At 47.0% G+C, this 21,536-nt stretch overlaps 2 protein-coding genes across 2 annotated transcripts; one reads left to right on the top strand and one right to left on the bottom strand.

Annotated features, from left to right (window-relative positions):
- The first annotated feature begins 780 nt into the window (after positions 1 to 780).
- Positions 781 to 5,153, top strand: LOC100278275 (uncharacterized). The gene is made up of 2 exons (NM_001328672.2): positions 781 to 2,361; positions 4,719 to 5,153. The coding sequence occupies exon 1, from the start codon at positions 1,660 to 1,662 to the stop codon at positions 2,326 to 2,328; it is 669 nt and encodes a 222-aa protein (NP_001315601.1). The 5' UTR covers positions 781 to 1,659; the 3' UTR covers positions 2,329 to 2,361; positions 4,719 to 5,153.
- On the bottom strand, positions 3,060 to 21,180 carry LOC103627995 (phosphatidylinositol-3-phosphatase myotubularin-2). Its single transcript, XM_035958868.1, has 6 exons — positions 21,041 to 21,180; positions 8,454 to 8,538; positions 7,785 to 8,012; positions 6,478 to 6,537; positions 6,328 to 6,392; positions 3,060 to 3,171 (listed from the first exon to the last, which is right to left on the bottom strand). Exons 1-6 carry the CDS (start codon positions 21,178 to 21,180, stop codon positions 3,060 to 3,062), a joined length of 690 nt encoding a protein of 229 aa, XP_035814761.1.
- Positions 21,181 to 21,536: the final 356 nt, after the last annotated feature.

Raw genomic sequence — 21,536 nt, 5'->3', positions numbered from 1 at the left:
CATAACTTGTGAGATGTATTACTGAAGGCTAAGTTTTCAAGCAATGGAATATGTTAAAGGGCCAATCAACCATTGATATGGATCCAACTGAAAGGCATACCCATGTCAAGGCCATAAATATGGTTGAAAAAGAGCTTGGTTTGGTCAATGACAAATAAGAGGAACCGAAAGTGGAATGGAAAGAAGAGGATGAGATCGAGGACTATGATTAGTTTTATGTACATTTTAAAACTATCATGTACTTTTATTTTTAATTATTATACACATTGTAATTTTCAAAAAAAATATAGTATGTCGTGTGATTTCTAAGCGTTGCAACAAATATGCGAAAATTACTTAATTCTGAAATACAAAAGCTGATATGCCCCTGGGTTAATGCTATAGACTGGTGCATGCTTTGCACTAAAACAGTAGGGCCGAGAGTGGAGTCGATAGCTGACATGATAGAGGCAAGAGGAGATGGAGTGCACTAGCCTTTAGGCTGTCTCCAACAATTACTCTATCTCATCTCATATTCTAAACTTTGGAAACAGCGTTATCTATAATGTAAATTTCTTATTTTACATGATATGTTGTGGACAAACTTTGTACGGATCAGAAATAACGCATGCTCCGTTTGGATGTCGATATTAGAGGGCATGAAATTGAATTGGTCCAATATCAAATCAACCATAGTATTGAAATGAGATGTAAATACAATTTTATTGTTTGGATGTCACGAAATTATAGTTTAGACTAAAGCTAAGAGTTACAAGTCGAACACTGTACTATCAGAAAAAGAGTAACAAACTACTACCGTCTTCCATGTTTCGCTTTATTTTGCTTATAGTATGAATGGCTTGCCAAACTATACAAAGGGATTGATTTCTATCCCGGTGGTTCCTACAAATTGCTAACTAACAAAGAACGCTGGAATTCCCTCACAGAAGCTTATAATACCATTGGAACAAAAAAAAAAACATCCTCCGATGCATATCAGGTACGCATCCTTAATTTGCTTTCCAGGTTATTCTGTTGATGCAGATTCGGAGGACCCAGACAGTGAAAACCTATTGAATCAAGGAATTTGTAAATACTCGTCAAATATGCATCATTGAGTTGTTTCTCAGCATTCTTTTGCTATTGATGCCGACCTGGTCACCTGGAGGTGCCAACTACTGAAAAAATCCATTGGCAACTGCCAAGCGTGTACTGACACGGCTGGTTCATGATCAACTACTCCGGTCCAAATAGTAATCATGTATTGACAGCCGGTCAAAAGCATCAAAATTTGCCTTCAAACCAACAAACTGACTTCCAAGCTGTGCACACGGAGCATCTGGCCATCTGCACCCTTCTCTTGTGCGGAAGGGGCAGAATGATTCGCAAAAATGGTCCGCCGGTGCATCCGGGCCAAGCCACGAGACACCCCACTCGAGACAGCTCCGATTCTTCACCAGCGAGACTTCCAAAACCTTGATCCTCTGTTCTGCCCCCGCCAGCAGTAGCGACGCCTTCAGGAAGGGAGTGACGTCGGGGACGCCACCGCCGTCGGTCCGAAATGGACGGGGCTTTCGCCCATGGAAGACAGCGCTGAGAAGCACGACGCCCTCACCAGGGGAAGCGACGCCCAGGGGCGTCACCGTCGTCAAGGCTTTTGCCAAAGAAAACCCCAACACAATGCCAAGCGAGGGCCCCGGGACAAAAGCAAGCTACCTCCGCCACCGCCGCCCTGACGCACAAACCCCGCAGCTACCGCCGGGGCCACTGCTGCCCACTTGTTGTTGCCACACACCACCACCGGGGAGCCAGATCCGACGGTCGGCCTCGCCGTACCCACAAAGAGGCCACAGCACACCTCACCTCCTCCGCTCCTCACTGCCGCACCACCATGGGGAGCTCGCCCGCCGGCGCTCCACAACCAGCATCGGCCTCAGGGACGGCAAATCCGGCCACCGGACCTCCAGATCTGACTGCCGCCCCAAGGCCAATCTGCTGCGGCCACCGACCGCCCCGACTTGGGCCACCGGCAGCGGCCAACTCCATGCCCCACGAACAGAGGCAGCTTCGACGCTGGCGTGGCCCACAGCCCACGGAGCATGCGCGCCACCGGATCTGGTTCCAAGCGCGGCGGCCAAGCCAAGCAGGGGACGCGGGGGGCGAGGTCCCGCGGCCATGGCCCCGCTGCCGCCATCCTCGCATCTGCACGGACTCCCGGCTGTCTGCTCTGGCGACGGCGAGGCTGGAGGAAGGAGGAAGCGGCGGGTGTTGTGGTGGTGGCGGAGTCGCCGCCCGTGTCACCCGCGGAGTTGCAGCATTCTCCCTTTGAGCACTTCGGGCTGTGACTAGAGCTATACTATTAATACGTTTCTCCCTCTGCAGGTATTGTTTCATAGATTCCAATTTCAATTTGATATCTTTTGCCCTCCACTTAGCAATATCCTTTGCATGTCCATTCCATGGTAAAAAGGAAAAATATAAGGCATATCTGATACACATAGGCCATTTTGAACTGAATGTTATAATAGTTCTCTCCTATGTTAGTTAAGCTTCAACCAAGAATTTGCTTTGTCCTTCAATCTTGTTTAATAGAAGTTTCTAAACAACTACCAAATTTAACAAATAATATATGGCCTTGTGTACCACAATAAAATGGTCACAACAAAATAAATAAAATGCAATGCTATAAATAATTACCTTCGTTGTATCTGCATATTTTTTATTCATAGCATGCCACTGGGATTCAAGATCACACCTTTGGGCTGATTGGTTGGCCGGCTGTGCGAAGCCGGGCAGGCGCGAGCCTGGCCAGCCGCATACGCAGATTTCGGGCGTACCGGCGGATATAGAAAAATAGCAGTAAAATAAATTATTTTGTATCTACTCGTGCAGCTCACGTCTGTCACATACAGGTAACCAAACAGGTGCTTGCATAAAGTCAATGCATACAATAGCTCAGGATCAAATGGTGCAGGTAACCAATCACATGGCTTGTGACTCAATGGGGCATGTCCACCTCAAAAAAAAACTAGGGCCAGAGTGTTGGGACAAGTGCTGCAGCAGGGGGCAATAGTGCACCATTATGGATTATAGTGCTCATGGAAGCTGCCGCCAGAAGCTCTCAGATTAGCCAAATGTGACCACATGCAACGACAGGAGATTGTGACACCAGATTGCTCCCTTTCTCGTTCACTTCCATTTCAAACCAAAAATTAGATGAAGAATATTATACAATAAATATGATCCAGGTGTACAGGTGAAAAAATAATTAAAAGCTATTTTTTCTCTATACGTGTCATTTCATTAAGTAAAACAGACTACAAATGGGAAGTCAAGAGACCAATCCAGAAACCCCCAACACCAACGGAAACACACTCCAAATTACAGCGACTAGTTGCTGTCCAACACTACACACACCAACTCAGAACAGAGATCCTGAGGGAAACATTATAGAGGGCTTAACCTCCGACTGAACACCAGAGAGTTAGAGACCACATCTCTCTCCCACACATTCTCATACAGAAGGATAATTTTGTCTCAGATTCAAAATACGTGGAAAGAAATTATAAAAGAAAGAATATATGGCAAATGGTAGTATAATCAATTAGAACATGTTTGTAGTCCTATTTTTACGAAACAAATGTTTTGGATGGCATTATTGCGAAGCGCGATGTTTGAAGTCCTAAATATGCAATTGTCTCCTTTTGCAGCATCAACTAGATACTTGGGCTAACTCCCTCAAAAACACTAAAACACTAAAGACTGGTTCAATGTAGGGGTGACAATGAGCTCTAAATTTTACACTGTAAAAAGTAAGGATCGGATCGAGTTAGGATCGGATCATATTTCTATCGATTTTTAAACTAAAAATGATTTAGGGCCCTAGCAATTTGTGAATAAACATTTGGATCATGATCTATTACCACCCACAGTTCGATGACAAGGGAATCGGAGAGGATCTATGGGGGAGAAAATCCCTTGCTATTCAAAAGGCTAGTTTGGTGACAAGTGAATTGGAGGGGATCCATGAGGGAGGAAATCCTGTTTGGAAATAGAGTATTTTTGGAGTTTTGAGATAAAACCATGGTATTGAAGAATACTATGCTATTTTTTTGCCAAGAGATGTTTGGGTACCATGTAAAAAACTTTGTTTTGAATACCATGGTTTAGTAGTTATCATAGTATTTTTAGAGTATTTAAAAACTCCACTCTAACCCGAAGGGCCTGTTTGTCAACAATGTTTTTCAAAACCATGGTTTTACAATACTATACTTTGTAATTGTCATGACAATACCATAGTTTTAGCAGCTCCAAAATATCATGGTTTTGAGAAACATTGTTTAGATACAACATTGTAATGTTTTCCACAATAAGATTTTAACAAAAGACAATCTGAGCAAAAGAAACTGGAAGTGGAATCTTAATTGTGTTTTTTGTGGACTACCAGAGTCTATAAATCATCTTTTCTTCCAATGCTCTGTTGCTAGGTTTATTTGGAGAATAATTCAAACAACCCTTAACTTGAATTCTATTCCCAGTGATGTTGAAAATCTCTTTGGACCTTGGATTAACAGTTTTAGCAAAACTGAAAAAATCTGGTCCTTTTCGGTTGTGGCGCAGTCATCTAGGCGATTTGGCGCTCTCAAAATGATTGTTGTTTTAATGATAATTTGATTGATGATCCGACTAATGTGATCTTCTCATGTTGTTTCTGGATTGACGCTTGGACAATTCGACAGAAAGAGAAGGAAAAAACTGGTGGAGCAAGGAAACCTCAGAATTCGAAAGACAACAAGTGAAATTTTCAGAAAAGCTCATGGATGGAAGTCGGTTGATAGACGCATTCAATGAAGTTTGTATGTTAGTATGTCCTTTTGGTTTAACCGTGCTGGGAGCTGTATTCATGTGGGTGCTCTGTTCGTAAACTTGTTTAAGTTCTTAGTTTGCGATGTCATGCTCTTGTCACTTTCGGTGTGGCTCTTTGTTCTCTGCTTTTGGGCAAATATGTTAGATGGTCTGAAACTCCTCGGTGGAAGGCTTTCCCCGTGTTATGTTTTCTTTAGCTGATAGTTGCGTGCGTTTTGTCGGCTTTTCGTTTTCTGGTGGCCTTAACGGTCATGTATGAACTATGTTTCTGTCTATTTCGTAATGAAATAGGGGGTGTTCCCCTTTGTAAAAAAAACTAGGATACAACACTATATTTGCCAAAATAGGACAAGCAATACCAAGCTCAAGAGAGCCACCGTTTTATCATTCAAATTTATGTCAAATAACCCTATCCAAATAGGTCCATGCAAAATACATTGCTACTTAAGTTCAATATACGTACATACATAATATGTATTACTTAAAATGACTTTAAAAATATCATCTAACCTGAAATGACTTAAAATGACTTACAAATATCATGAATAACTTAAATTTGTTAAGTTGGGCAGCGAATAGAAATTATATATACCACTATATAATCCACCAGTTTAAACTTTGCAAAAATCAACCCAACCAAATCACCTCCACACCTATAACCTCCATTAAACCAACTAAACAAATTGCACCCAGACTTAACACACCATCTATTAGGTTGCATGCACCAACCAATCCAACCAAAAGCTTAAGCTGATGGGAGGAGGTGAACAATTCACTTACATTATATTCTAGCACTCTTCTCACGTCGAGCCTCTTTTGGGTCTCTGACGTGGAATATAAGAGCGAACAACAATTATTTTATTTAGTTGTGCTAACCAGGATTCAAACTCAAGAGGGCTTTGATACCATATTAAGTTGTATGCACCAACCAATCCAACTCAAAGGCTTAAGTTGATGGGAGGAGATGGACAATTCACTTATATTATATTCTAACACCATCAAAACCATAACCTCCTATCCCTTACTCAAATTCAATGGACAATATTATTTAGATCATCCCTCCCCCTCCCCCTCCCCCTCCCCCCACCTCCGCGACCCCACTGCCCAGAGCCTCCCCCTCCCCCCACGTCCCTGCCCCCCCCCTCGTGCCACCGCTGACGACACCTCCCCTCTCTCTCCCCAGAATCATAGCGTTAGCATGGGCTATACGGTAGTATGTGTATACATGGGAGAGAGAGAGAATTTGTGGTGGTGAGGCCATCAGGACAACATGCTGCTTATCAGTTTTCCCTAATCAAGTAAAGAACACATAATATCATGGCATGATTGGAAACACTGGCACCAGAAACGTAATTTGAACGTGGACTCATGTCTCCTTACTGAGGATTGACATGATTCAATAATTTATTGCTGTTTCAATTCCAAAGTGGGTGTTAGAAAGATACATTAGCTCAGATCACAAATAAGGGTACAAATGCATACCTATTGCACAAGAAGTTCCCAAAGCGACACGATAGCACACAATCCATAAAATCAACTAGGAATTTCTGCAAAAAAATCACTTTAAAGATTATGAGTATTTAATGGGACTTCTAGCTGACCCTTCTAATTGTGGAGGAAAAGAAGGCTTACAGATGAAAACTGAAATGCAGATGGGTACAGACGTAACAACTGTGAGATACAATCAAGCCACTGAAAAATAATACACCGTATTATAAACCATATTAAAAGACTCTAATTAAGAAAACATGGATATATCCAAAACAGTTGTTCTCCATTGGTAATCTTGTAGAGGATTAGTGATTAACATGCTGCTCGGTACTAACTGAATAAACTGATGTACTCCTAATTTCTTAAAAAAATTCTTAAGGGCTTGGTTCGTTCTGGAACCCAAACCTAAAAGTTGAGAAGCCTTCAAACATGCCTAAAATATGAACAATCCAAAAAACAGAGAAGCATGTCTTCAGACAATGAAGTAACACAAGGTCACAAGTTGTGATCATTGAATCAGAAGTTCAGAATGACAAATTAGCTATCAACACATCAGAAGATACTATTCTTCGCTGTTCGACAGACCGATTACTCCCCACCACATTCATGAGTTCTGCATTCTTTGGTCTGAAGTCCAAAAGATCTAGTTTCACCCAGAACGTGATGATGCCATCACCTGGAATTTCACTGCGGATCACCGCTACACAGTCAAATCGGCATATCAGGCCCAATTTTTGGGCTCTGTTCACACAAATTATGACCTCATCATCTGGAAGAATTGGGCGCCTCCAAAATGCAAGTTTTTCAGCTGGTTAGCAATTCAAAATCGCATTTGGACAACAGATCGATTAGCCGCCAGGAATTGGCCCCATGAACCAACTTGCGTCTTGTGTCGTGCTGCCCTGGAATCGGGGCTTCACCTTTTTGTGGAATGTCGTTTCATCAAAAGAATTTGGGAGGAAGTTGTTGTTTGGGTAGCTGTTGAGGGCCTGAAGCCGTCTAGCTGGGGGCGACCCCCTCGCTGGGGCATTGGTGGGAAAAAATGGCTTTTTTGCCGGGATGCAATAGAAAAGGCATTAGATCACTATTGATCCTTGTAAACTGGGAGATTTGGCGAGAACGAAATGTGAGAATCTTTGATCGCAGATTCTCGAACTGCCAACAAATCATTGCCAAAATCAAGAGTGAGGCAGCAGCCTGGAATTTGGCAGGGGCCGAGCACCTAGTTACCCCTTAACATCTATTTAGTGGGGTCTGTTTTTTATTCCTGTTTATTTCTCTTTAGGTTGGACCTTTGCCTAGTGCTTCGGTCACTGTATTGACTTAGACCTCTTGTTATTCTTCTTATCAATATATCTTGGCAGACCTCCTGCCTTTTCGAAAAAGGATAAGAATTATTAGAGTACTGAAGCAGATAAAGGAAAAAGAAAACACCATTGTCAACCTACCTGTAACAATATTGGTGAAGTGTTGTTTGATGTCTGGGATTGCACTGAAGAATTAGAGGATGGCCCTGGCCGCCCTAAAGTGTTCCTACTCGGGGAACTGCTTAAATTTCCGAGCGAAGGTTGCCTTAGTAGCTCATACTGTGACCCCCCATTCTCAGATACTGTTGGAACTCCCATTCTCTCTGCAAATGGATGACCAAATGCTAACCAATCCTTTTCAACAAGAGCCTAAACCAGTGGTGAAGTGTGTTATCAGCAATAAGAAAGGCAATAAGCTGATGGCATTACTGAAGCATAAAATTAAGAGCCAATATCAAGCATCAAGCACGACCCAACAAGAATATGTAAAACATTCCAAGGCAGACTGATACAGTATGAAATACAAGCACGATGCACATCAACACAAGAAAGAAGGGAAATAAACTCCAGCACTATTTTTTCATTTCGGTGACATACATAGACAATTGAATAACCATATGTTGAGTGGAACATCCAAACAAACTAAAAGTTATCATGGAATCACAAATGCGAGAATAATTATTTTTCTACCATAAGTCTACTGCAAGTTTTTTCTCTCAAACAGGCAGGATACGTGTGCATCATTATATTAAGAAGAGAAAACAAAGGTCCAAAAAGGACCAGAACAGAAGTCTACTGCAAACTGTTTACCTGGAATCCACTGAAAGTTCGATAATAGGGATCAAGCAATAAACAAGCAAGTGAAACCAACTGGGTTGTGCGGTCCCATCCATCACTGCAGAAACAAAGAAGGGGAAAAATCATTCAGATGCTACAAAGACAAAGCGACAAAGCTATAGAGATCACACAGGATCCTCAGATGACACCCAAAGGATTATTCATCTCAAAATACACCAAAAGGATTGTCATTTAACTGCAGGCTACGTTCTGGTAGGGGCCAAACTTTGGAACACTGTAGGTTCTACTGAAATTGAATTTGGCATTACGAGTTACCTGGAACTTTGAAATGCCTAACTAATAAACTACATTGCTTACAAAATCTAGAGTGCAAAAACAATCAAACAAAGTAAGCCATAGGTTTTCAGTTACTCAGAGTACTCTATGAACATTAGGACAAGGATCTACAATGTTTCACAGCCTTGTGGGGGTAACCATGCCATGCAGACACAGCCGTGGGGTTAATCATGCCACACATAGTAATTGTAGCATCCCAAAAATCCTAATCTAGGTTTGAAACCCTAATCTACCTTCTTCCCCTCCCTTCATCCTCTAATTCTAAGATCTCCACTAAGTTTTCTTTCATCATATGCATACATTTTGTTTGATCACAAAGCACCTCACTTAGATTCTATTTTCTAAACACTTAGAGTATTCACAAAATATTTTGTTCAAAAGAAAAAGGGGCAAAATGGGAAATGGGAATTGAAAAGTAAAAAGAAAAACGGAAAAACCCTCTCCTCTCCCTGTTGGACCAAATCTCGGCCCAACACCCGCAACCCCCCCTTCCCACGCGCCCGCCCTCCTCCGCATTCGGCCCATCTTCGGCCTGCTTCCGCATGCGCGACAGCCGCTCCACACCCCGCCCTCCCTCTCGCCGACAAGGCGTCCCCACCCGTCAGCCACCCGCTCTCTCGCACGCTCGCTCCCTCTGACCAAGCGGCCCCACGAGTCAGTTGCTTCGTCGTCCGTCCGCCGTCCCCTCGCCGAAGTCACCTCCGGCCGTCGCCTCCGTCCTCCCCTCTGCCATCCTGCCACACAGGGAAGTTTGGCACCGCTCCGTCCTCCTCCCCTTGACCAGCGTCCTCGCCGGTACCGCCCCACCGTAGCGTCCCCTCGGCGGCGCTGTGCGCCATTTATGGCGGCACTGGGAAGCTCGCCGGAGTCAGGGAGCTCCACCGCCCCCCCTTCCCCCGCGCGCCTATAAAAAGCTCGCCCTGAGCTCCTTCTTCCTCGCACCAGCTGCGGCCATCCCTCTCCCCCCCTCCCCCGAGCCCAATTCGCAAAGCGCCGGCGTCGTCCTCCTCTCCGGTGAGTCCTTTCCTCCTCCTCCCTCTCCTTCTCTGTTGGTCCGGCAAGGAATTGAGTGAGCCAAGCAGCTCCCTCGCGTAGTCACGAACCCGAAGCACCACCTTCCAGCCCCCGTTCCCCACCCAGAGCCCACCGGCGGCGATCCCCGCCGCGGAACTCCGCCCCCTCCCCGTGGGCAGTCCCCTCCCGACCCCTCTGGCCAAATTGAACTTACCATGAGAATCACCAACTGCCGCCCGTGCTAAACCACCCTCCCTCGGACCAGGAACCGGGCCACCGGCGGCAAGCCGCCGTCAAGCTTCCTCGGCGGCCGGTTTTTCCCCGCGCTCGGCCGGTTCGCCCGCCGTCTGGCCGCAACGCCGTTTCTTCCCCCCCCCCCTCTCGCTGGCAAGTGGGCCCTCAAGCGACGCCGTCACCCTCGCGGCCGCGCCGTTTCCCCTCGCTCGTGGGCCGCCGCTGGGCCGAAAGCGCCTCAGCGCGCGCTCGCGCCCGGGGTGGGCCAAAAATCGTGTCCCCGGCCCAGAAGAGAGGAATTCTCTTTTCTTTTTCACCCTTTTTCCCATTTAAATAGTTTTCTCAATATTTTATGCACAAAAGATTATCAAAAAGGATTTCCAAGGTCACATAAAATAATGTTGTTAGAAAATGGCACACTATGATTGATGAACTACTGTTGATGTATTGTTTTACTGTATATGTTTCCTAGAAGAAGCGGGAACCGCAGATCCGGATCCCGTAGCTCCGGAAGAAGGGTCGGAGCCCGAACTTCCGGAATTAGATCTTCTGTGCCAAGAGAGCTTCAACGAAGGCAAGTCCATCCTTCCCTTGATGCATAAATTACCTATTCTCTCTACCACTGCCTAGGCCAGGAATCATGGGAGAATATTGCATTGTGAGTGAGAGATGGCCCGCATTAACATATTATTTCCGGTTACGAAATGTGGATCTGGAAGTAGGGCAACGTGCTTCTCCAAATAAAACCTCTTTTTGAAAAGATATGCGATGAAGGGTACTCACCCTCATCACCTTGAGAGTGGGATGATCAGGGACTCCCTGGTTTAGGGGAGGGCCTAAGGTGTTGGCTCAGCTGGTTTAGGCGTGAGCAGAAGGATTGTCCCCTCATATAAGGACCGGCTTGTCATTTTCACTACCTGTACTCCTTTATCGTACAACCACTCGAGACTGTGTGGGCAGTCACTCAATCCGAACTCGTGCGGTCCAACCCCAGGGTTAAGAAGGCTGGGGAGCACCGGGAGGATAAGGAGGGGGGAAGTTTTGTCCAGTTTGGACATGGTGGTGGCCTGACTCCTTCCGGATAACCGTTAAGGTTAGGACGTACGAGCAAGGAAAGAGATCCGGCATTCGGGTCTCGCGACGGTGAGATCGCAGAAACCGGGCTAGTGGGTAAAGTGTACCCCTCTGCGCAGAGTTGAAACCTATTCGAATAGTCCGTGTCCACTGGTATGGACGAGTCTGGTATGGTATGGCAATTAGAGCTTTTTCACTAAGTTTCTTGACAAGGGAAAGGTGTGATTAAATGGGTGTTGAAAAAGAAAATAAGGCCACGGGAGCGGGAAGCTCAGTGGTGGTTGAGTTTTTGGTTACTTTTAAGACCATGGGAAAACCTTCAAGAAACTGCCTTTCTCTAAGAAAATGATGAGTGACATCAACTCCACCAAATTGAGCATGTACATCATAGGTCTCTTTCTCTCTACGGGAGCGGGGTGGGCTTGCGGAATACCTAGTGTATTCACCCAGATTTATTTATGTTTTTCAGCAGCCGAGGACTTTTTTTCTGCTATGCTTGATTAAGAGGGTTGTGTCTGCACCCAGTTCTGCCTGTGGCTTGGGCTAGTATATTTTCCTACTGCGCTTCTCTATTTGGCTCTCTCGAGCTTGTACCCCGGTATTGTAATAAATTTATCTAAACTCTGTACTATTTGAAGTAAGGAATGTGTTTACTAGCCTCCTGGGACTAGTAATTGTTTCACATTTGAGTCCCAAAGGATCGGGACGCTTCAGGTGGTATCAAAGCCCATAGGACTGGCCGTAGGTCGCAGCCCTGACCCTAAAACTTACCCTAAAAAGAAAATACCTCTTACCTCAAGAAAAGTTTTCTCTTCCCTTCCCCGGTTTTAACAAGACCCTTCCTTTCCTATTCCAGATGGAAGACTCTCTGGCCATTAAGTCATCCTACTGCTCAGAAGTGGAAGGGTTCCCACGCCTCTTGTGAAGCTGTGCGCTCCGCATGGGAATCCGCAAGAAGCCGGAATACGTCTGGACGGAGCATATCGAGGGCGGAATGATAAGATGCTCTATGGCAGTCTACCTGGGGGAAAGCCAAAGCTATCCAAACCAACATTCCTTCCAAGTCACTTTTACCGGAGACCATTTCCTAGATGCTTGCCAAAATGTCGCCCGAAAAGCCCTCCGACAACTGTGTCAGAACTACAACAAAGTAATCATTGAAACCCCCCTTCGCTACTTTCCACCCAGCAACAAGAATACCCCCACCTGGAGGAAAAGACTTTAGGCCCTATCAGGAGGAGATCCTATTGAGAATGATCCCACCATTGTCTACATGGCTGGATACCTTCATACCCTTGATAACCAATATGATGACCTCGCCCTCCACTGCACCTCCCTAACCTCCCGGGTGGAAAGCCTGGAGCAAAAAGTCAGGGAACTTTCAGAAGAAAAAGCGTCCCTTCAAGAGAGCCTCTCGATAGCTGAAGGCGAAGAGACCAATACCCGTGAAGCTTACCGCACCCTCAAATTGGACTACGACAAGAAACTGAAGAAGCTCGCCCCCGCAAGAAAAATCCGCAAGAAGACCAAAAGCCAAGGATGTCAGACTGAGGAGAAGGAAGAGAACCCTCCTAGGAACCAGTCCGACACCGAGGACATGTCCCTGGCCAGCCTTGATGACCTTCTCAAGGAATTTGGGGACACTTTAGAGAAAGAGTTCGGGGGTACCCTAGGTAGCACTCGTGTGTGATGAGCTTGTGGTAGCAGTATGCTATGTAATGTAATGGCTTCATGTAATGAATAAAATAACTAGTTAAAAAAATGGCATGTGCATAATAGTGACTCTCTTCCCATGGCAGATGGCTTCGGATAGAACCACGCCTACCGCCTCCGGGATTGGAGCAAGACTTCCTCTAGGAGCTGAAGGAGAGGCTGGCGGAGAAGGGGGTGAGACCCACCTCCCCGCACCTCCCGAACTACCACTAGACCTAGCCCAAGTTCTGGCCAATCAAACCCGACTCATTGAAGTCCTCACTCGAAGTCTGGAAAACCAGCGCCCAGGCGGTGGAAGGCCCCAGGACAGGATGGGAGAATTCTTGAGACTCAAGCCGCCCACGTTCGCGGGGTCCAGCAATCCCCTCGATGCAGATGACTGGCTTCGCACGATCAAGAGGAAGTTGGAAGCCATCGCTTGTCCTGAGAATCAGCGTGTTCAGCTGGCAGCTCATCAGCTTTCAGGAATGGCTTTAGCATGGTGGGACACTTTTAGTGAAGCCGTCAGAGATGCTACATGGGCAGAATTCGAAGCAGCCTTCCGTGAGCACCACGTACCCCAGGGGATAGTTCAACTCAAGGAGGATGAGTTCCGGGAGCTAACTCAAGGCGGGAGAACAGTCAGTGAGTATGTGCACAAGTTCACAGAGCTGGCCCGCTACGCGCCTGAGGATGTCAGCACCGAGTCCAGAAAGATGGCCCGTTTCCTGAGAGGATTAAGACCCGAGCTTAAGACCATTCTTGCCAGCCAAGACTTCCACAGCTTCTCTCACCTCTCCAACAAAGCTATTCAAGTGGAAAGAGCAAAAGAGGAAGAAAAAGGGCACATCAAGAGGAAATTCCAGGTCCTCCGAGCGCAACAGCAAGAACGTCACCAGAGAGCTCGACCCTTTGGGCTTCCACCCAGGGGTCCAAGCTTCAATAAGCAATCGGGACCCTCTCCATCACGCTACAGTCAGCAGAGTCAGAGCTCCCATCAGGCACCCTCCGTTGCAAGCAACCAGCCGCCAGCAAACGCCTGTTGGCACTGCGGGGACCCCAGTCACTTCAAGAACAACTGCCCTCAGTTGAAGACACCGGGACCAACCTACTCCAACTCGGTGAATGGCCCCAAGATTCCGTCGGCACCTACCTCCAAGGCGCTTCCTTCCAATAGCCAGCAGAGCAGGACTCAGTACCAGGACAGGGCCCGGGTCAACCACGTCGACGCTCAAGAAGCCCAGCAAGCCCCGGGAGTAGTGCTCGGTGAGTTCCTTGTTGAATTTACTCCCGCTTCTGTGCTTTTTGATTCAGGAGCATCTCATTCATTTATAGCCGCTAAGTTTGTGGAGAAGCATGGCATACCCTCTACACCCCTAGCTATCCCTTTGGTCACCCGGACCCCGGGATCAGACCTCCTGTGCAAACTCAGGTGTTCCCAAGTCAGAATTCTTTTAAGTGGAGTAGTGTTCCTGGCAGACTTAACCATCTTGCCATCCCAAGGAATTGATGTAATCCTAGGGATGGATTGGCTAGCTAAGCACAAGGGTGTTATCAGCTGCGCAAGCAAGACTGTTCTTCTCATAGATCACCAAGGAAAGGCAGTTTCCTGTCAAGCCCAACCGCCCGCAAATGATCCAATGATGTTTAATCTGGCAGTAGAAAACATGTTTGTAATCAAGGAGTTTGAGGATGTATTTCCAGAAGAGTTGCCCGGGATGCCACCAGAAAGAGGGGTAGAGTTTTATATAGATCTCATTCCCGGCACCGCACCCATCGCAAAGAGACCATACCGCATGGCCCCCACTGAGTTGGCAGAATTGAAACTTCAGATTTCAAAACTACAACAAAAAGGGTACATCCGTCCCAGTTCGTCTCCCTGGGGAGCACCCGTTCTTTTCGTTACCAAAAAGGATGGGAGTATGAGGATGTGTATTGATTATCGATCCTTGAACAAAGTTACAATCAAGAATAAGTACCCTCTCCCTCGGATCGATGACCTCTTCAACCAATTGCAAGGGGCCAAATACTTCTCCAAGATAGACCTCAGGTCAGGGTATCACCAACTCAGGATTAAGGAGGCAGACATTCAGAAAACTGCATTCGTCACCAGATACGGGCAATATGAATTCACAGTGATGCCATTTGGACTAACCAACGCACCCGCCTTTTTCATGAACCTCATGAATAAGGTATTTATGGAAGAATTGGATAAGTTTGTCGTGGTTTTTATCGACGACATCCTCATCTATTCCAAGAGTCGCAAGGACCATGAGCATCACCTTCGAACCGTCCTCGGAAGACTCAGAGCACATCAACTTTATGCTAAATTCAGCAAGTGTGAGTTCTGGTTAGAGAAGATAGCTTTCCTAGGGCATATCTTGACTGCAGAAGGGATAGAAGTGGACTCATCTAAGGTAGAAGCTGTTTCAAATTGGAAGCAACCATCCAACGTCAGTGAAGTACGAAGCTTTCTGGGAATGGCAGGGTATTATCGCCGCTTTATCAAGGGATTCTCCAGCATAGCAAAGCCCATGACCGAACTTCTCAAAAAGGACAATAAGTTTGTATGGACTCCCAAATGTGAAGGAAGTTTCCAAATCATCAAGGAGAAACTTACAACTGCACCAGTCCTGACTCTGCCAGACATACACCAGGATTTTGTCATCTTCTGTGATGCTTCCAAGCAAGGCTTAGGGTGTGTATTAATGCAAAATGAGAAAGTCATTGCTTATGCATCCCGATTACTCAAGCCGCATGAACAGAACTACCCTACCCACGATCTGGAATTGGTAGCCATAGTGCACGCCCTAAAAATTTGGAGGCATTATCTGATTGGGAACAAATGCCACATCTTCACTGATCACAAGAGTCTAAAGTACATCTTCACGCAACCGGACCTCAACCTCCGTCAAAGAAGGTGGCTCGAATTGATCAAAGATTATGACCTCGAAATCCACTACCACCCCGGAAAGGCCAACGTAGTAGCAGACGCCCTTAGCCGAAAACCTTTCGGGGTTAAAGGAACAAACTTTCTGGAAGATTGGAAGAAAGAATCAGCTCAGCTAAATGCATGTCTGGGACAGGGAGACAACGGTGGCCTGGAAGTCAAGCCAAATCTAGAAGATCTCATATGCAAGGCCCAACGCCTGGACGCAGAAACAACCAAGCTTATGGAAAGAGCACGAAAGGAGCAACTTCCGGACCTCACGACAGATAAGCAAGGAGCCCTCTGGTTCAAGGACCGCCTGTGCGTGCCAGTGGGAGAAGCACGAGAAACCCTGCTCGATGAAGCCCACAACTCAGCTTACTCTATCCACCCAGGGACCACCAAGATGTACCTAGACCTTAAGGCCAGATATTGGTGGAAAGGGATGAAAAGGGAAATAGCACAGTATGTGGCCCGATGTGACACCTGTCAGCGAACAAAGGCCGAACATCAGAAGCCTGCAGGCCTACTTCAACCCCTCCCAATACCCGAATGGAAGTGGGAAGAAATAGGCATAGATTTCGTAACCGGACTGCCCAGATCACAAAGAGGAAATGATTCCATATGGGTAATAATCGATCGTCTCACCAAGGTGGCCCATTTCGTCCCAGTAAAGACCACTTTTGGAGGAGCAGCCCTTGCCCGAATATACCTTAAAGAGATAGTCAGGCTACATGGCATTCCACGGAAGATAGTATCAGATAGAGGAACGCAGTTCACTTCAAAATTTTGGAAGGGCCTTCAGCAAGCAATGGGCACCAAGCTAGATTTCAGCACTGCTTACCACCCCCAGTCAGATGGTCAAACCGAAAGAGTCAACAAGGTCCTTGAAGATTTACTCAGAGCCTGCGTGTTAGACTTCGACAGAGATTGGGAGTCCAGTTTGCTGTACGCCGAATTCTCGTACAACAACAGCCATCAGGCCAGCATCAAAATGTCACCATTCGAAGCACTGTATGGAAGAAAATGTCAGACTCCCCTAATGTGGTCCAATGTAGGGGAAAGGACACTAGAAGGACCCGACTTTGTTAAAGAAGCCGAAGAAAAAGTTGCTTTGATCCGCAGAAGGTTACTTGAAGCTCAGAGTCGATAGAAGAGTTACGCAGACAATAGGCGAAGGGAACTCAGATTTGAGGAAGGAGATTTTGTTTATCTCAAGGTTTCCCCAATGCGTGGTGTCAAAAGGTTCCAGATGAGAGGAAAACTAGCACCCCGTTTCGTCGGTCCTTACCCTGTCATTTCCCGAATAGGACCCGTGGCATACCGTCTTGAGCTACCAGAATCCATGTCAGATATTCACAATGTGTTCCATGTGTCTCAACTCCGCAAATGCCTAAAATTACCAGAAACCCGTATCGAGGCAGAGACAATTCAGATTCAAAAAGATCTCCAGTACCGGGAAAAGCCAGTGAAGATTCTCAACTCAGCAGTCAGAAGGACCCGCAATTCGGAAGTGAGACTCTGTAAGGTTCAGTGGAGCAGAGATGGAGAAGAGGAAGCCACCTGGGAAAGTGAGGACTCTCTCAGGAAGGAATACCCTTACCTTTTCTTGAGCCCCGTCTGAATCTCGAGGGCGAGATTCCTTTAAGTGGGGTAGGTTTGTAGCATCCCAAAAATCCTAATCTAGGTTTGAAACCCTAATCTACCTTCTTCCCCTCCCTTCATCCTCTAATTCTAAGATCTCCACTAAGTTTTCTTTCATCATATGCATACATTTTGTTTGATCACAAAGCACCTCACTTAGATTCTATTTTCTAAACACTTAGAGTATTCACAAAATATTTTGTTCAAAATAAAAAGGGGCAAAATGGGAAATGGGAATTGAAAAGTAAAAAGAAAAAGGGAAAAACCCTCTCCTCTCCCTGTTGGACCAAATCTCGGCCCAACACCCGCAACCCCCCCTTCCCACGCGCCCGCCCTCCTCCGCATTCGGCCCATCTTCGGCCTGCTTCCGCGCGCGCGACAACCGCTCCACACCCCGCCCTCCCTCTCGCTGACAAGGCGTCCCCACCCGTCAGCCACCAGCTCTCTCGCACGCTCGCTCCCTCTAACCAAGCGGTCCCACGAGTCAGTTGCTTCGTCGTTCGTCCGTCGTCCCCTCGCCGAAGTCACCTCCGGCCGTCGCCTCCGTCCTCCCCTCTGCCATCCTGCCGCACAGGGAAGTTTGGCACCGCTCCGTCCTCCTCCCCTTGACCAGCGTCCTCGCCGGTACCGCCCCGCCGTAGCATCCCCTCGGCGGCGCTGTGCGCCATTTATGGCGGCACTGGGAAGCTCGCCGGAGTCAGGGAGCTCCACCGCCCCCCCTTCTCCCGCGCGCCTATAAAAAGCTCACCCCGAGCTCCTTCTTCCTCGCACCAGCTGCGGCCATCCCTCTCCCCCCCTCCCCCGAGCCTAATTCGCAAAGCGCCGACGTCGTCCTCCTCTCCGGTGAGTCCTTTCCTCCTCCTCCCTCTCCTTCTCTGTTGGTCCGGCAAGGAATTGAGTGAGCCAAGCAGCTCCCTCGCGTAGCCACGAACCCGAAGCACCACCTTCCAGCCCCCGTTCCCCACCCAGAGCCCACCGGCGGCGATCCCCGCCGCGGAACTCCGCCCCCTCCCCGTGGGCAGCCCCCTCCCGACCCCCTCTGGACAAATTGAACTTATCATGAGAATCACCAACTGCCGCCCGTGCTAAACCACCCTCCCTTGGACCAGGAACCGGGCCACCGGCGGCAAGCCGCCGTCAAGCTTCCCCGGCGGCCGGTTTTTCCCCGCGCTCGGCCGGTTCGCCCGCCGTCTGGCCGCAACGCCGTTTCTTTCCCCCCCCCCTCTCGCTGGCAAGTGGGCCCTCAAGCGACGCCGTCACCCTCGCGCCCGCGCCGTTTCCCCTCGCTCGTGGGCCGCCGCTGGGCCGAAAGCGCCTCAGCGCGCGCTCGCGCCCGGGGTGGGCCAAAAATCGTGTCCCCAGCCCAGAAGAGAGGAATTCTCTTTTCTTTTTCACCCTTTTTCCCATTTAAATAGTTTTCTCAATATTTTATGCACAAAAGATTATCAAAAAGGATTTCCAAGGTCACATAAAATAATGTTGTTAGAAAATGGCACACTATGATTGATGAACTACTGTTGATGTATTGTTTTACTGTATGTTTCCTAGAAGAAGCGGGAACCGCAGATCCGGATCCCGTAGCTCCGGAAGAAGGGTCGGAGCCCGAACTTCCGGAAGTAGATCTTCTGTGCCAAGAGAGCTTCAACGAAGGCAAGTCCATCCTTCCCTTGATGCATAAATTACCTATTCTCTCTACCACTGCCTAGGCCGGGAATCATGGGGGAATATTGCATTGTGAGTGAGAGATGGCCCGCATTAACATATTATTTCCGGTTACGAAATGTGGATCTGGAAGTAGGGCAACGTGCTTCTCCAAATAAAACCTCTTTTTGAAAAGATATGCGATGAAGGGTACTCACCCTCATCACCTTGAGAGTGGGATGATCAGGGACTCCCTGGTTTAGGGGAGGGCCTAAGGTGTTGGCTCAGCTGGTTTAGGCGTGAGCAGAAGGATTGTCCCCTCATATAAGGACCGGCTTGTCATTTTCACTACCTGTACTCCTTTATCGTACAACCACTCGAGACTGTGTGGGCAGTCACTCAATCCGAACTCGTGCGGTCCAACCCCAGGGTTAAGAAGGCTGGGGAGCACCGGGAGGATAAGGAGGGGGAAAGTTTTGTCCGGTTTGGACATGGTGGTGGCCTGACTCCTTCCGGATAACCGTTAAGGTTAGGACGTACGAGCAAGGAAAGAGATCCGGCATTCGGGTCTCGCGACGGTGAGATCGCATAAACCGGGCTAGTGGGTAAAGTGTACCCCTCTGCGCAGAGTTGAAACCTATTCGAATAGTCCGTGTCCACTGGTATGGACGAGTCTGGTATGGTATGGCAATTAGAGCTTTTTCACTAAGTTTCTTGACAAGGGAAAGGTGTGATTAAATGGGTGTTGAAAAAGAAAATAAGGCCACGGGAGCGGGAAGCTCAGTGGTGGTTGAGTTTTTGGTTACTTTTAAGACCATGGGAAAACCTTCAAGCAACTGCCTTTCTCTAAGAAAATGATGAGTGACATCAACTCCACCAAATTGAGCATGTACATCATAGGTCTCTTTCTCTCTACGGGAGCGGGGTGGGCTTGCGGAATACCTAGTGTATTCACCCAGATTTATTTATGTTTTTCAGCAGCCGAGGACTTCTTTTCTGCTATGCTTGATTAAGAGGGCTGTGTCTGCACCCAGTTCTGCCTGTGGCTTGGGCTAGTATATTTTCCTACTGCGCTTCTCTATTTGGCTCTCTCGAGCTTGTACCCCGGTATTGTAATAAATTTATCTAAACTCTGTACTATTTGAAGTAAGGAATGTGTTTACTAGCCTCCTGGGACTAGTAATTGTTTCACATTTGAGTCCCAAAGGATCGGGACGCTCCAGTAATGATCTTACCAACCCATTCACATAGTCACATTGTATGCATGCCAGGTCAACACACATAAGGATAAAAAATTATCCATTGTAATCTCTACTTACCACAGTAAATAGATTAAATGGGAATTAGAGACTGGGGGATCAAGATAAAAACCTGTAATGTACAAGAACTGACGCTGCTTCTTCTGAAATTTGTGCAGCAATCCATGAAGCACCAACCAGAATATTCTGGATATGGTTTAGCCATTCCCCCAGTATTGAAGAAAATGATGTCATGCTATTTAGATTGCCTCCACCCCAGGTTGATCCACGGTTCCTCTGCCAAAGAAAAATAATTAAAAACATCAGCCTTCTGTTTCTGCTTCATACTTTACGAGCTTGAGACATATGTTACATGGCAGGTTCAGAATTATCCATTGGTATGGCATGTAAAGAAATTGATACCACATTCTCAGATCCAGTGGATTAAAGACAGCAAATATGTTCTTCTCTTGCTGGAAGAGAAGGGAGGAAATAACTATAATGCATAGCAATGGCACCTATATACCATTTTGGGGCTCACCTTCTTATTTTAATGAAATGCATCTCTCCTGCGTTTTTGAGAAAAAAATAACATGTAACATTACCTCAGATTTATGGTAGTTAGAAGATGATTATGAGCCCCCTCCCTTTGCCCCATTTGCTATAGCATTTGCTCTTGGCCGGGCATCAATTATGTACAATTTCCTGTTTTACATCAGGAGAATAAGCACTATTAAGAGGTGAATTGTTTATAGGACTTGCTGCCATGTAATATTTCAGATTTTTCATGTAATTACCTCGGTTTGCCTTTGTCTTCCAAGAAACTCTCAAGGGACCAGGTTGAGGCCATTGTTGATAGAGTGGCCAGCCTTCTGCCAGGATGGAAAGTTGAACTTATGACCAGGGTTGGTAGAGCTATTCGTGTGCAGTTCGTCATGACGGCAAAGATGATTTATGCAGCTTTGGCACTTGACCTTCCTGTATGGGCCATCAAAGCAATCGATAAACTGAGGAAGGGCTTTCTCTGGAGGGGCAGGAAAGAGTTCTGTGGTGGTCATTGCCTCTTGGCTTGGCCTAAAGTTACCCATCCCAAGGAGCTGGGTGGTCTTGGGATTAGTGAGTTAAAGAGCCACTGTTGGGCTCTGAGAGCTCGTTGGCCATGGCTGCAGAAAACAGATCCCAATAGGCCTTGGACGGACTTCCCCACTCATGTGTGTAAGGTGGTACAAAATCTGATTGCTGCAGCAGTTATTACTAAGCTCGGTGATGGAGCCAATACCCTTTTTGGAAGGA

Source organism: Zea mays, chromosome 5 (genome assembly GCF_902167145.1).
Source record: "Zea mays cultivar B73 chromosome 5, Zm-B73-REFERENCE-NAM-5.0, whole genome shotgun sequence".
Lineage (NCBI taxonomy): Eukaryota > Viridiplantae > Streptophyta > Magnoliopsida > Poales > Poaceae > Zea > Zea mays.
This window is presented reverse-complemented; position numbering and strand designations above follow the sequence as displayed.

What these genes read in the sequence shown, in the direction of transcription:
- LOC100278275 (NM_001328672.2), top strand. Translation starts at nt 1,660, where the DNA reads ATGCCAAGCGAGGGCCCCGGGACAAAAGCAAGCTACCTCCGCCACCGC.
- LOC103627995 (XM_035958868.1), bottom strand. Translation starts at nt 21,180, where the DNA reads ATGACGAACTGCACACGAATAGCTCTACCAACCCTGGTCATAAGTTCA. An exon ending in CTTCACCAATATTGTTACAG is followed by an intron (nt 6,538 to 7,784) that starts GTAGGTTGACAA and finishes ATTATTTTTCAG; the next exon opens with TGGCTTGATTGTATCTCACA. An exon ending in GGGAACTTCTTGTGCAATAG is followed by an intron (nt 3,172 to 6,327) that starts GTATGCATTTGT and finishes TTGAAATGGAAG; the next exon opens with TGAACGAGAAAGGGAGCAAT.